The following is a 12,235-nucleotide window of genomic DNA, read 5'->3' as shown; positions in this document are numbered from 1 at the left end:
AGATGCAGACAGTTTACCAACTATGAACAAGGCACTGCCCTGGATTTTGGCACAGTTTCCTAAAGGCTTATCATCTGGTGGAGGAGATAGCTTGGTGGAGAGACTGTCATTTCAAGTTTAGCAAAAAGATTATTTCCTATTATACCACACAAACTAGCACAAAATAACTTTGAACTTGTGATTTGTCAGTGTCATTTGTCTTTCCTTGGATTACCTTCAGAGAGCCTTCTAAAATAAAAGGAATCCTTTCCTTCTCTTTTTCTTTTTCTTGATCTGATATCTCTGTTTTGCTCATTCCTTTGTTACCTATAACCAGAGAAAATTAAACTTCTTAGTAAAACTCTCTAAAATAAGGTTTCATAGAAGGACCAAGCGTCTGGCTTGTAGGGGATCCCCATTCACTCATCTCTGAATTCTTTTTTTGCCATCTCTAGAGCGGACATCTGAAGTGGAACTGAGCTCTTTTAGGGATGAACAACTCACCATCTGAGGAGGCAGTACATTCCATTCTCAAAGTGTTGAGATTTTCAAGATTTTAGTGAACTGGACTCTCTCTCACTAGAGTTTTAACCTAATTAATCCTAATTTAACCCCTTAAGACCACACAGAACAAATTTAACTTTTCTTTCTATACTGAAGCCCTCCTCTTGCCATTATAGTTATTCTGTTGTGAAGATTTACATCTGTCCTGACTTGAGAGGCCTCAAACTGAATGCAATACCTACCAGGTGTATTCCAATCCCAATTCCAAATAAACCATTTTCTGAATTTGGTCCATAGACACCCAGATAATTCTTAAGCTTTTGGTTCTGCTCAGAAGCAGAATAAAGAAAAGGCAGTCAACCCACAATTTTTGTTACTAACAGTAAAGTATGGCCTGGACACGATTGTGAGAGAGCAGCCCTACCTGTCTTTTTAGATAGTCCCATCGAGTATTCCAATTACCTAGTACTGTCCTGCTGCACCCCCATCAGGAGGAAGGCCGAGTTGATGGATGGATTATGTAACCATTTTGGTGAAAGGTGAATGCTTCATCTTTGACTTGGTTTTCCAAGTTTTATTTTAGAATCAACCAAGCACAAATTCCTTTGGTAGTTTACAGAGGTTGCAAAAACTTTGGAAATTATATAGTTTTGCTTCTTTATAGGAAATCACTCTCAACTTGGTTATCAGAAACAATGAGTATTATTCACACAGAGTTAATTTCCTTTGTATGAACCCAGTGAAATATCTTTATTTTCCAGATGAATTACCTTGACATTTCACTTATTTATCAAGTATCCTTCCTCTTTTTCTCACCCTCTTCTCTCTGACTGACAGCATCAAAGCCATGAAAATTGACAACAACAAAAATGAAAATATCTATTGATCCAACATCCTGTTGAGTCCATGTCACAGGCCCCCAATAATCCGTTTCTCCTTCTTTTTTAAATTCTAACTCCCAGTTAGTCTTGGGACTCTTCTGTTTATTCTTCTAAGGAAGGTCTTGTTTTAATCTCACTTTGGAAGCCATAATGATTCTTATGGAGACATACTGACTCTGAATCTAACTCATGTATTGCCAACAAAACTTAGATAGGCAAACCTATCAACCCCAGCAAAATAAAGACACTTGGCATTTCTCAGCATCACACTGGCTCTGAATAGACTGAATCTTTCAGATCTGGCAGGAAGTGTGGTCAATATAAGACAAGTATCAATCAATATACAACAAATATTCTCATCATATTTAGAATGCAGCTATTCTATTTTTTAGGGAAAGTGAAGAGTCACAGAAATTTTGTGGACAACTCTTTTTAATCCTGAAATGTTCACTGTCTTGATTAAATTAATAAATAGAATGTCTTTGGACTTATGTATAAGTTCAACTGGTTACTTATTTTTAGATTTTTTAATAGAATAAATTTTGCTGGTAGAAGAAATTTTGGTACCAGCAGAAGATTTTATTTCCAGCTCATTCTTGGTCCTACTGATTTCCTCAGCCATTTTAGCTTCCTGATATACAGCTTCTTCTTTTATGATCCAATCTTGAATGGATTTTGCAACAAGTTCCAAATAATTCCTAAAAAAAAAGCAAAGAACAGCAGGTGACAATTGAGTTAATATTAGTTAAAGTAAACAAGTGCTTAAGATACTGATTGTGCAAATAACTTTTAAAAAATGAACTGATTCTAAATTGCCCATGTAACAAATGTAATAGCAATATATCCTAGAATATATTTTGTACAAATATATTTTGTATATTTATATATATGTCATATATAAATATCCAATAAACATTTGAAAATTTTTCAGCTTCCTTCATGATTAAAGATGTATAAAATTAAAAATTAGATATTTCCATCCAAACCAAAGATTAAAATGCTTGATAATACCAAGAGTTGATGACGGTTTGGAGAAACAGTCATTCTCAATGTTATTAATTGGAGAGTAATATGGCAAAATCTCTTTTAGAGCAATTTTATAGCACAATAGGTACTATCTTAATTGACTGACAGCTAAGTGACTCACTGGATTAGCTGAAACACTGCACTCTTGCTATAAAACTTACTGGCCCTTGAATACCCACATCCTAAATACTACACCCTAAGCTGCTTGTGCATTTATGTATACATCAGCATCTTATTGCTTACCAGGATTCAGTAATATTTGCTCCCAAATCCATTTATTCTATTTATACTGATTATTGTAATTATTTTAACTAAATGTTATGTACACTTACAATATATGAATATCCAAAGAAAGTTGTTGCTAGGGAAAAATGTTGAAATATTTAGGCTTGACAATAAAGATTAGTTAATGTCAAATTGTATGAAAGTGAGGAAAAAAGTTTTGAAAAAATAAAACTAGGTGAATTCTATACTCAAGTTGCTTCATTATTTTCTTTAATTCTTGATCTTTTTTAAAGAAAAGAAATGCAAATTGGAAAAGAAGTAGTAAAACTGTCACTGTTTGTAAATGACATGGTACTATACATAGAAAATCCTAAAGATACTACCAGAAAACTACTAGACCTCATCAGTTAATTTGGTAAAGTTGCAGGATACAAAATTAATACACAGAAATCTGTTGCATTTCTATACACTAAAAACAAAATAGCAGAAAGAGAAATTAAGTAAACAATCCCACTTACCATTGCATCAAAAAGAATAAAATACCTAGGAATAAACCTACCTAAGGAGGCAAAAAACCTATACTCCAAAAACTATAAGACACTGATGAAAGAAATTGAAGAGGACACAAACAGATGGAAAGATATACTGTGTTCTTGGATTGGAAGAACCAATATGGTTAAAATGACCATACTAACCAAGGCTATCTATAGATCCAATGCAACCCCTATCAAATGCCCAATGGCATTTTTCACAGAACTAGAACAAAATTTTTAAAATTTGTATGGAAATACAAAAGACCCTGAATAGCCAAAGCAATCTTGAAAAAGAAGAATGGAGCTGGAGGAATCAGGCTCCCTGACTTCAGACTATACTACAAAACTACAGTCATCAAAACAGTATGGCACTGGCAGAATATAGACCAATGGAACAGGATAGAAAGCCCAGAAATAAACCCACACACTTATGGGCAATTAATCTATGGCAAAGGAGGCAAGAATATACAAAACAATGGAGAAAAGATAGTCTCTTCAATAAGTGGTGCTGGGAAAACTGGACAGCTACATGTAAAAAGATGAAATTAGAACACTCCCTAACACCATACACAAAAATAAACTCAAAATGGATTAAAGACCTAAATGTAAGGTCAGACACTATAAAACTCTTAGAGGAAAACATAGGAAGAACACTCTTTGATATAAATTGCAGCAATATTTTTTTGGATCTGTCTCCTAGAATAATGGAAATAAAAACAAAAATAAACAAATGGCTCCTAATTAAACTTAAAAGCTTTTGCGCAGCAAAGGAAACCATAAACAAAATGAAAAGATAACCTGTGGAATGGGAGAAAATATTTGCAAACTATGTGATGGAGAAGGGATTGATTTCCAAAATATACAAACAACACATACAGCTCAATATAAAAAAAAACAAACAACCCAATCAAAAAAATGGGCAGAAGATGTAAATAGTTATTTCTCCAATGAAGACATACAGATGGTCAACAGGCACATGAAAAAATGCTCAATGTTGTTAATTACTAGAGAAATGCAAATCAAAACTACAATGAGGTATCACCTCATACAAGTCAGAATGACCATCATCAAAAAGTCTACAAATAATAAATGCTGGAGAGGGTGTGGAGAAAAGGGAACTCTCCTGCACTGTTTGTGGGAATGTAAATTGGTACAGCCACTATGGGGAACAGTATGGAGTTTCCTTAAAAAACTAAAAATAGAGTAACCATAAGATCCAGCAATCCCACTCCTGGGCATATATCCAGAGAAACCATACTTTGAAAAGACACATGTGCCCCAGTGTTCACTGCAGCACTATTTAAAATAGCCAGGACATGGAAACAACCTAAATGTCCATCAACAGAGAAATGGATGAAGAAGATGTGGTACATATATACAATGGAATATTACTCAGCCATAAAAAGGAACAAAACTGGTCATTTACAGAGATGTTGATAGACATAGAGAGTATCATACAGACCGAAGTCAGAAAGAGAGAAACAAATATCATATATTAATGCATATATATGGAATCTAGAAAAATGGTATAGATGATCTCATTTGCAAAGCAGAAATAGAGACACAGACATAGAGAACAAATGTATGGATACCAAGGGAGAAAGGGGTGGGGTGGGAGGAACTGGGAGATTGGGATTGACACATATACACTATTGATACTAGATATAAAACAGACAACTAATGAGAATATACTGTATAGCACAGGGAACTCTACTTAATGCACTGTGGTGACCTAAATGGGAAGGAAATCCAAAAAAAGAGGGGATGTATGTATATGTATAGCTGATTCATTTTGCTCTACAGCAGAAAGTAACACAACATGGTAAAGCAACTATACTCCAATAAAAATTAACTTAAAAATAATAAAAAAATTTAATAATACAATACCTTATTTGCCTAAAACAAAGAGAAAGAAATCAACTGAAAATTGTAGACTATGAATTATGGTTACACAACATCTTCATTTGGAAGGTAAAAGATATCTCAAACTCAACATGCCCCAAATCAAACCCCTGATCTTCCACTCCAAACTGCTCATCAAGCCCTTTGGCCTCTTAGCTGATGGCAAGTCTGCACTTGTCATCAGGTTGTGTTGAATAGGTCAAATACCCTGAAGTTATCTTTGACTACTCTTGTTTCTCATGTTCTTCTTCCAATATGTCAGGAAATCCAAATGATTTTTTAAAACATATTTGAAATACATTCAGAATCTGATCACTTCTCACTCCCTTTACCACTATCGTCCTGGTCTGTCACTACCACCTTTTGCTAGGATTGCTGCCATAGACTCCCAACAAGTCTCCTTGTTCCTACCCTCGACCCCCTGTAGTCTATTCTAGAGAGAGCGAGTAGGAAGATCCCTTTCATCCTTAAGTCATATCATGTCTCTCTTATGCTCAGGACCTTTCAATAAGTCTGCATTTCAAACAAAACCCAGAATCATTAGTACTAATCTGTGATGAGAGAACACAGATATGTATATTTCAAATGAGATAACAAAATAAGGAATATTTTAGCATTCAATGATTCAGGAAATTTGCCACCCACAGATACTTTCTGAAAGAATTACTCACAAATGTATTCCAGCTGCGTTAAGAAAAAACATCCAAGACAACACGGGATATAAGTAAGAGTTGAGAAATAATAATACTTACAATTAAATGTAGGTAACTATGTATGCCACTTATTTATGATTAAAAAATATTACTTTACAATTGGAAATAAAATTTTTCGGCAATTTCTAAATGGGAGGTAGGAGATTTATTGGGAGTAAGTGAAAATATGTTAAAGATTTTAACATTTTCTGTGAAATGGTATTAATATTCTTTAACCCTAGCTATTATATAAAAATGTTTAAATATGTGATTTAAAAGGATAAGTGTAACTTCTAGAAGAATATAAATACAATGTATGACTTTTAAAAATCACATGCTAAGAATGAACTAAGAAAATTGAATCTAACAAAAGGAAGGAAAGGGATTAATCCTGAAGTAAAAATGTGTGTTTATAAATTTAATGGCAAGACACGGCCCCCAGCTGCCATCTTGGACGCAGTGTCTTTTGTCTCACTTCTACAGATGGCCCGCCTGAGCTGAAGTGTTGGTGGCAGCCATTTGGCACTAGGAACTCTGGTCGGAAGAGCTGGGTGCAAGGCCTCTGCACGTGGCCCCCTGTGAGCAAGGGAAACCTGACTAAGCACAAAGGAAAAAAAAGCCATCTCAGAGCTGTGACTATTTTCAAGGCTATTGTTTTTCTCTGTGGAACACTGCCTTTGGGGCAAAACAAAGAAGCAGCAGCTGATTCTAATGTGCAGCGCAGAAGGAGAGACACTGCAAGCCAGCTTCTCCAACTCTGAAGGCACTCCAGCCGTGTGGCTGACGGTCTTGGTGCTCCGGCTGGGTGTCAGGCCTGACCCTCTGAGGTGTGAGAGCCAAGTTCAGGACACTGGACCACCACAGGTCTCCTGGCCCCACATAATACCAATCGGTGAGAGCTCTCCCAGAGATCTCCATCTCAATGCTAAGACCCAGCTCCAATCAACGACTAGCAAACTCCAGTGTTGGACATCCCACGCCAAACAGCTAGCAAGATGGGAATACAACCCCACCCATTAGCAGAGAGGCTGCCTAAAATCATATTGAGTTCACAGACACCCCAAAACACACCACCAGATGTGGTCCTGCCCACCAGAAAGACAAGATCCAACTTAATCCACCAGAACACATGTACTAGTCTACTCCACCAGGAAGCCCACACAACCCACTGAACCAACCTTAGCCACTGGGGGCAGACACCAAAAACAACAGGAACTATGAACCTGCAGCCTGCGAAAAGGAGACCTCAAACACAGTAAGTTAAGAAAAATGAGAAGACAGAGAAACACACAGCAGATGAAGGAGCAAGGTAAAAACCCACCAGACCAAACAAATGAAGAGGAAATAGGCAGTCTACCTGAAAAAGAATTCAGAGTAATGATAGTAAAGATGATAAAAAATCTTGGAAATAGAATGGAGAAAAATACAAGAACCACTTAACAAGGACCTAGAAGAACTAAAGAGCAAACAAATAATGATGAACACCACAATAAATGAAATGAAAAATTCTCTAGAAGGAATCAATAGCAGAATAACTGAGGCAGAAGAACGGATAAGTGACCTGGAAGATAAAATAGTGGAAAAAACTACTGCAGAGCAGAATAAAGAAAAAAGAATGAAAAGAATTGAGGACAGTCTTAGAGACCTCTGGACAACATTAAATGCACCAACATTCGAATTATAGGGGTCCCAGAAGAAGAAGAGGAAAAGAAAGGTACTGAGAAAATATTTGAAGAGACCATAGTTGAAAACTTCCCTAATATGGGAAAGGAAATAGTCAATCAAGTCCAGGAAGTACAGAGAGTCCCATACAAGGTAAATCCAAGGAGAAACACGCCAAGACACATATTAATCAAACTATCAAGAATTAAATACTAAGAAAAAATATTAAAAGCAGCAAGGGAAAAACAACAAATAACATACAAAGGAATCCCCATAAGGTTAAGAGCTGATCTTACAGCAGAAACTCTGCAAGCCAGAAGGTAGTGGCAGGACATATTTAAAGTGATGAAAGGGAAAAACCAACAACCAAGATGACTCTACCCAGCAAGGATCTCATTCAGATTGCACGGAGAAATTAAAACCTTTTCAGACAAGCAAAACCTAAGAGAATTCAGCACCACCAAACCAGCTTTACAACAAATGCTGAAGGAACTTCTCTAGGCAGGAAACACAAGAGAAGGAAAAGTCCTACATAAACAAAACAAAACAAGTATGAAAATGGTAATAGGAACATACATATCGATAATTACCTTAAATGCAAATGGATTAAATGCTCTAACCAAAAGACACACACTGGCTGAATGGATACAAAAACAAGACCCATATATATGTTGTCTACAAGAGACCATTTCAGACCTAAGGAAACATATAGACTGAAAGGGAGGGGATGGAAACAGATATTCCATGCAAATGGAAATCAAAAGAAAGGTGGAGTAGCAATTGTCATATAAGAAAAAGTACACTTTAACATAAAGACTATTACAAGAGAAAAAGAAGGACACTACATAATGATCAAGGGACCAATCCAAGAAGAAGATATAATAACAATTGTAAATATTTATGCACCCAACATAGCAGTACCTCAATACATAAGGCAAATGCTAACAGCCATAAAAGGGGAATTTGACAGGAGCACAATCATAGTAGGGGACTTTAACACCCCACTTTCACCAATGGACAGATCAAGCAAAATGAAAATAAGTAAGGAAAAACAAGCTTTAAATGACACCTTAAACAAGATGGACTTAATTGATATTTATAGGACATTGTATCCAAAAAAAACAGAATACACTTTCTTCTCAAGAGCTCATGGAGCATTCTCCAGGATAGATCATATCTTGGGTCACAAATCAAGCCTAGGTAAATTTACGAAAACTGAAATCGTTTCATGTATCTTTTTTGACCACAACACTATGAGACTAGATATCAATTACAGGAAAAGAAACTGTAAAAAATACAAACACATGGAGGCTAAACAAAATAACCAGGAGATCACTGAAGAAATCAAAGACGAAATCAAAAAATACCTAGAAACAAAGGACAATGAAAACATGATGACCCAAAACCTATGGGATGCAGCAAAAGTAGTTCTAAGAGGGAAGTTTATAGCAATACAATCTTACCTCAAGAAACAAGAAACATCTCAAATAAACAACCTAAACTTACATCTAAAGTAATTAGAGAAAGAAGAGCAAAAACCCTATACTTAGCAGAAGGAAAGAAATCATAACTATCAAATCAGAAATAAATGAAAAAGAGATGAAGAAAACAATTACAAAGATCAATAAAACTAAAAGCTGGTTCTTTGAGCAGATAAACAAAATTGATAAACCATTAGCCAGACTCATCAAGAAAAAGAGGAAGAAGATTCAAATCAACATAATTAGAAATGAAAAAGGAGAAGTAACAACTGACACTGCAGAAATACAAAGGATCATGAGAGATTACTACAAGCATCTATATGCCAATAAAATGGACAACCTGGAAGAAATGGACCAATTCTTAGAAAAGCACAACCTTCCGAGACTAAACGAGGAAGAAATAGAAAATATAAACAGACCGATCACAAGCACTGAAATTGAAACTGTGATTAAAAATCTTCCAACAAACAAAAGCCCAGGACCAGATGGCTTCACAGGTGAATTCTATCAAATATTTAGAGAAGAGCTAACACCCATCCTTCTCCAATTCTTCCAAAAAATAGCAGAGGGCGGAAGACTCCCTAACTCATTCTACAAGACCACAATCACCCTGATACCAAAACCAGACAAAGATGTTACAAAAAAAGAAAACTACAGGCCAATATCACTGATGAACATAGATGCAAAAATCCTCAACAAAATACTAGCAAACAGAATCCAGCAGCACATTAAAAAGATCATACACCATGATCAAGTGGGGTTTATCCCAGGAATGCAAGGATTCTTTAATATGCGCAAATCAATCAATGTGATACACCATATTAACAAATTGAAAGATGAAAACCATATGATAATCTCAATAGATGCAGAAAAAGCTTTTGACAAAATTCAACACCCATTTATGATAAAAACTCTCCAGAAAGTAGTCATAGAGGGAACTTACATCAACATAATAAAGGCCATATATGACAAACCCACAGCCAACATCATTCTCAATGGTAAAAAACTGAAACCATTTCCACTAAGATTAGGAACAAGGTTGCCCACTCTCATCACTATTATTCAACATAGTTTGGAAGTTTTAGCCACAGCAGTCAGAGAAGAAAATGAAATAAAAGGAATCCAAACTGGAAAAGAAGAAGTAAAGCTGTCACTGTTTGCAGAGGACATGATACTATATATAGAGCATCCTAAAAATGTTACCAAAAACTACTAGACCTAATCAATGAATATGGTAAAGTAGCAGGATACAAAATTAATGCACAGAAATCTCTTGCATTCGTATACACTAATGATGAAAAATCTGAAAGAGAAATTAAGGAAATGCTCCCATTTACCACTGCAACAAAAAGAACAAAATACCTAGGAATAAACCTACCTAAGGAGAAAAAAGACCTATAGCAGAAAACTATAAGACACTGATGAAAGAAATTAAAGATGATACAAACAGATGGAGAGATATACCATACTCTTGGACTGGAAGAATCAACATTGTGAAAATGACTATACTACCCAAAGCAATCTGCAGAGTCAATGCAACCCCTATCAAATTACAAATGGCATTTTTCACAGAACTAGAAGAAAAAATATCACAATTTGTTTGGAGACACAAAAGACCCCGAATAGCCAAAGCAATCTTGAGAAAGTAAAATGGAGCTGGAGGAATCAGGCTGCCAGACTTCAGGCTGTACTACAAAGCTACAGTAATCAAGACAGTATGGTACTGGCACAAAAACAAATATAGATCAATGGAACAGGCTAGAAAGCCCAGAGAGAAACCCATGCACATATAGTCACCTTATGTTTGATAAAGGAGGCAAGAATATACAATGAAGAAAAGACAGCCTCTTCAATAAGTGGTGCTGGGAAAACTGGACAGCTATATGTAAAAGAATGAAATTAGAACACTCCCTAACACCATACACAAAAGCCAACTCAAAATGGATTAAAGACCTAAATGTAAAGCCAGACACTATAAAACTCTTAGAGGAAAATATAGGCAGAACACTCTATGACATAAATCACAGCAAGGTCCTTTTTGACCCACCTCCTAGAGAAATGGAACTAAAAACAAAAATAAACAAATGGGACCTAATGAAACTTAAAAGCTTTTGCACAGCAAAGGAAACCAGAAACAAGATGAAAAGACAACCCTCAAAATGGGAGAAAATATTTACAAATGAAGCAACTGACAAAGGATTAATCTCCAAAATATACAAGCAGCTCATGCAGCTCAATATCAAAAAAACAAACAGCCCAATCCAAAAATGGGCAGAAGACCTAAATAGACATTTCTCCAAAGAAGATATACAGATTGCCAACAAACACATGAAAGGATGCTCAACATCACTAATCGTTAAAGAAATGCAAATCAAAACTACAGTGAGGTATCACCTTATACCAGTCAGAATGGCCATCATCAAAAAATCTACAAACAATAAATGCTGGAGAGGGTGTGGAGAAAAGGGAATCCTCTTGCATTGTTGGTGGGAATGTAAATTGATACAGCCACTATGGAGAACAGTATGGAGGTTCCTTAAAAAACTAAAAATAGAACTACCATATGACCCAGGAATCCCACTACTGGGCATATACCCTGAGAAAACCATAATTCAAAAAGAGACATGTAGGGCTTCCTTGGTGGTGCAGTGGTTAAGAATCTGCCCGCCAATGCAGGGGATACGGGTTCGAGCCCTGGTCCGGGAAGATGCCACATGCCGCAGAGCAACTAAGCCCGTGCACCACAACTACTGAGCCTGTTCTCTAGAGCCCATGAGCAACAATTACTGAGCCAACGTGCCACAACTACTGAAGCCCGCGTGCCTAGAGTCCGTGCTCTGCAACAAGAGAAGCCACCACAATAAGAAGCCCGTGCACTGCAACGAAGAGTAGCCCCTGCTCGCCGCAACTAGAGAAAGCCTGCACCCAGCAACGAAGACCCAACACAGCCAAAAATAAATAAATAAAATAAATAAATTTATTTTAAAAAAGTAAATAAAATAAAATAAAATAAAAAGAGACATGTACCATAAGTTCATTGCAGCACTATTTACAATAGCCAGGACATGGAAGCAAGCTAAGTGTCCATCGACAGATGAATGGATAAAGAAGATGTGGCACATATATATAGAATGGAATATTACTCAGCCATAAAAAGAAACGAAATTGAGTTATTTGTAGTGAGGTGGATGGACCTAGAGTCTGTCATACAGAGTGAAGTAAGTCAGAAAGAGAAAAACAAATACCATATGCTAATACATATATATGGAATCTAAAAAAATAAAGAGGTTCTGAAGAACCTAGAGGCAGGACAGGAACAAAAACTCAGATGTAGAGAATGGACTTGAGGA

At 36.2% G+C, this 12,235-nt stretch overlaps 1 protein-coding gene across 1 annotated transcript in view; it reads right to left on the bottom strand.

The window, feature by feature from the left end:
- Positions 1-12,235, bottom strand: part of SPAG17 (sperm associated antigen 17) — a 233,777-nt gene that overhangs the window by 115,589 nt on the left and 105,953 nt on the right. Inside the window, exons 19-20 of the mRNA XM_082369949.1 lie at positions 1,881-2,062; positions 215-306 (exon numbers count right to left, since the gene is read on the bottom strand). Of these exons, the coding sequence (XP_082226075.1) occupies positions 215-306; positions 1,881-2,062 (274 nt within the window). The remainder of the gene's footprint in view (positions 1-214; positions 307-1,880; positions 2,063-12,235) is intronic.

The sequence above is a fragment of the Balaenoptera borealis genome, assembly GCF_965194805.1.
Source record: "Balaenoptera borealis genome assembly, chromosome: 1".
Classification (NCBI taxonomy): Eukaryota; Metazoa; Chordata; class Mammalia; order Artiodactyla; family Balaenopteridae; genus Balaenoptera; species Balaenoptera borealis.
Note: the sequence above shows the minus strand (reverse complement) of the source record. Positions and strands in the feature narration are given on the sequence as shown.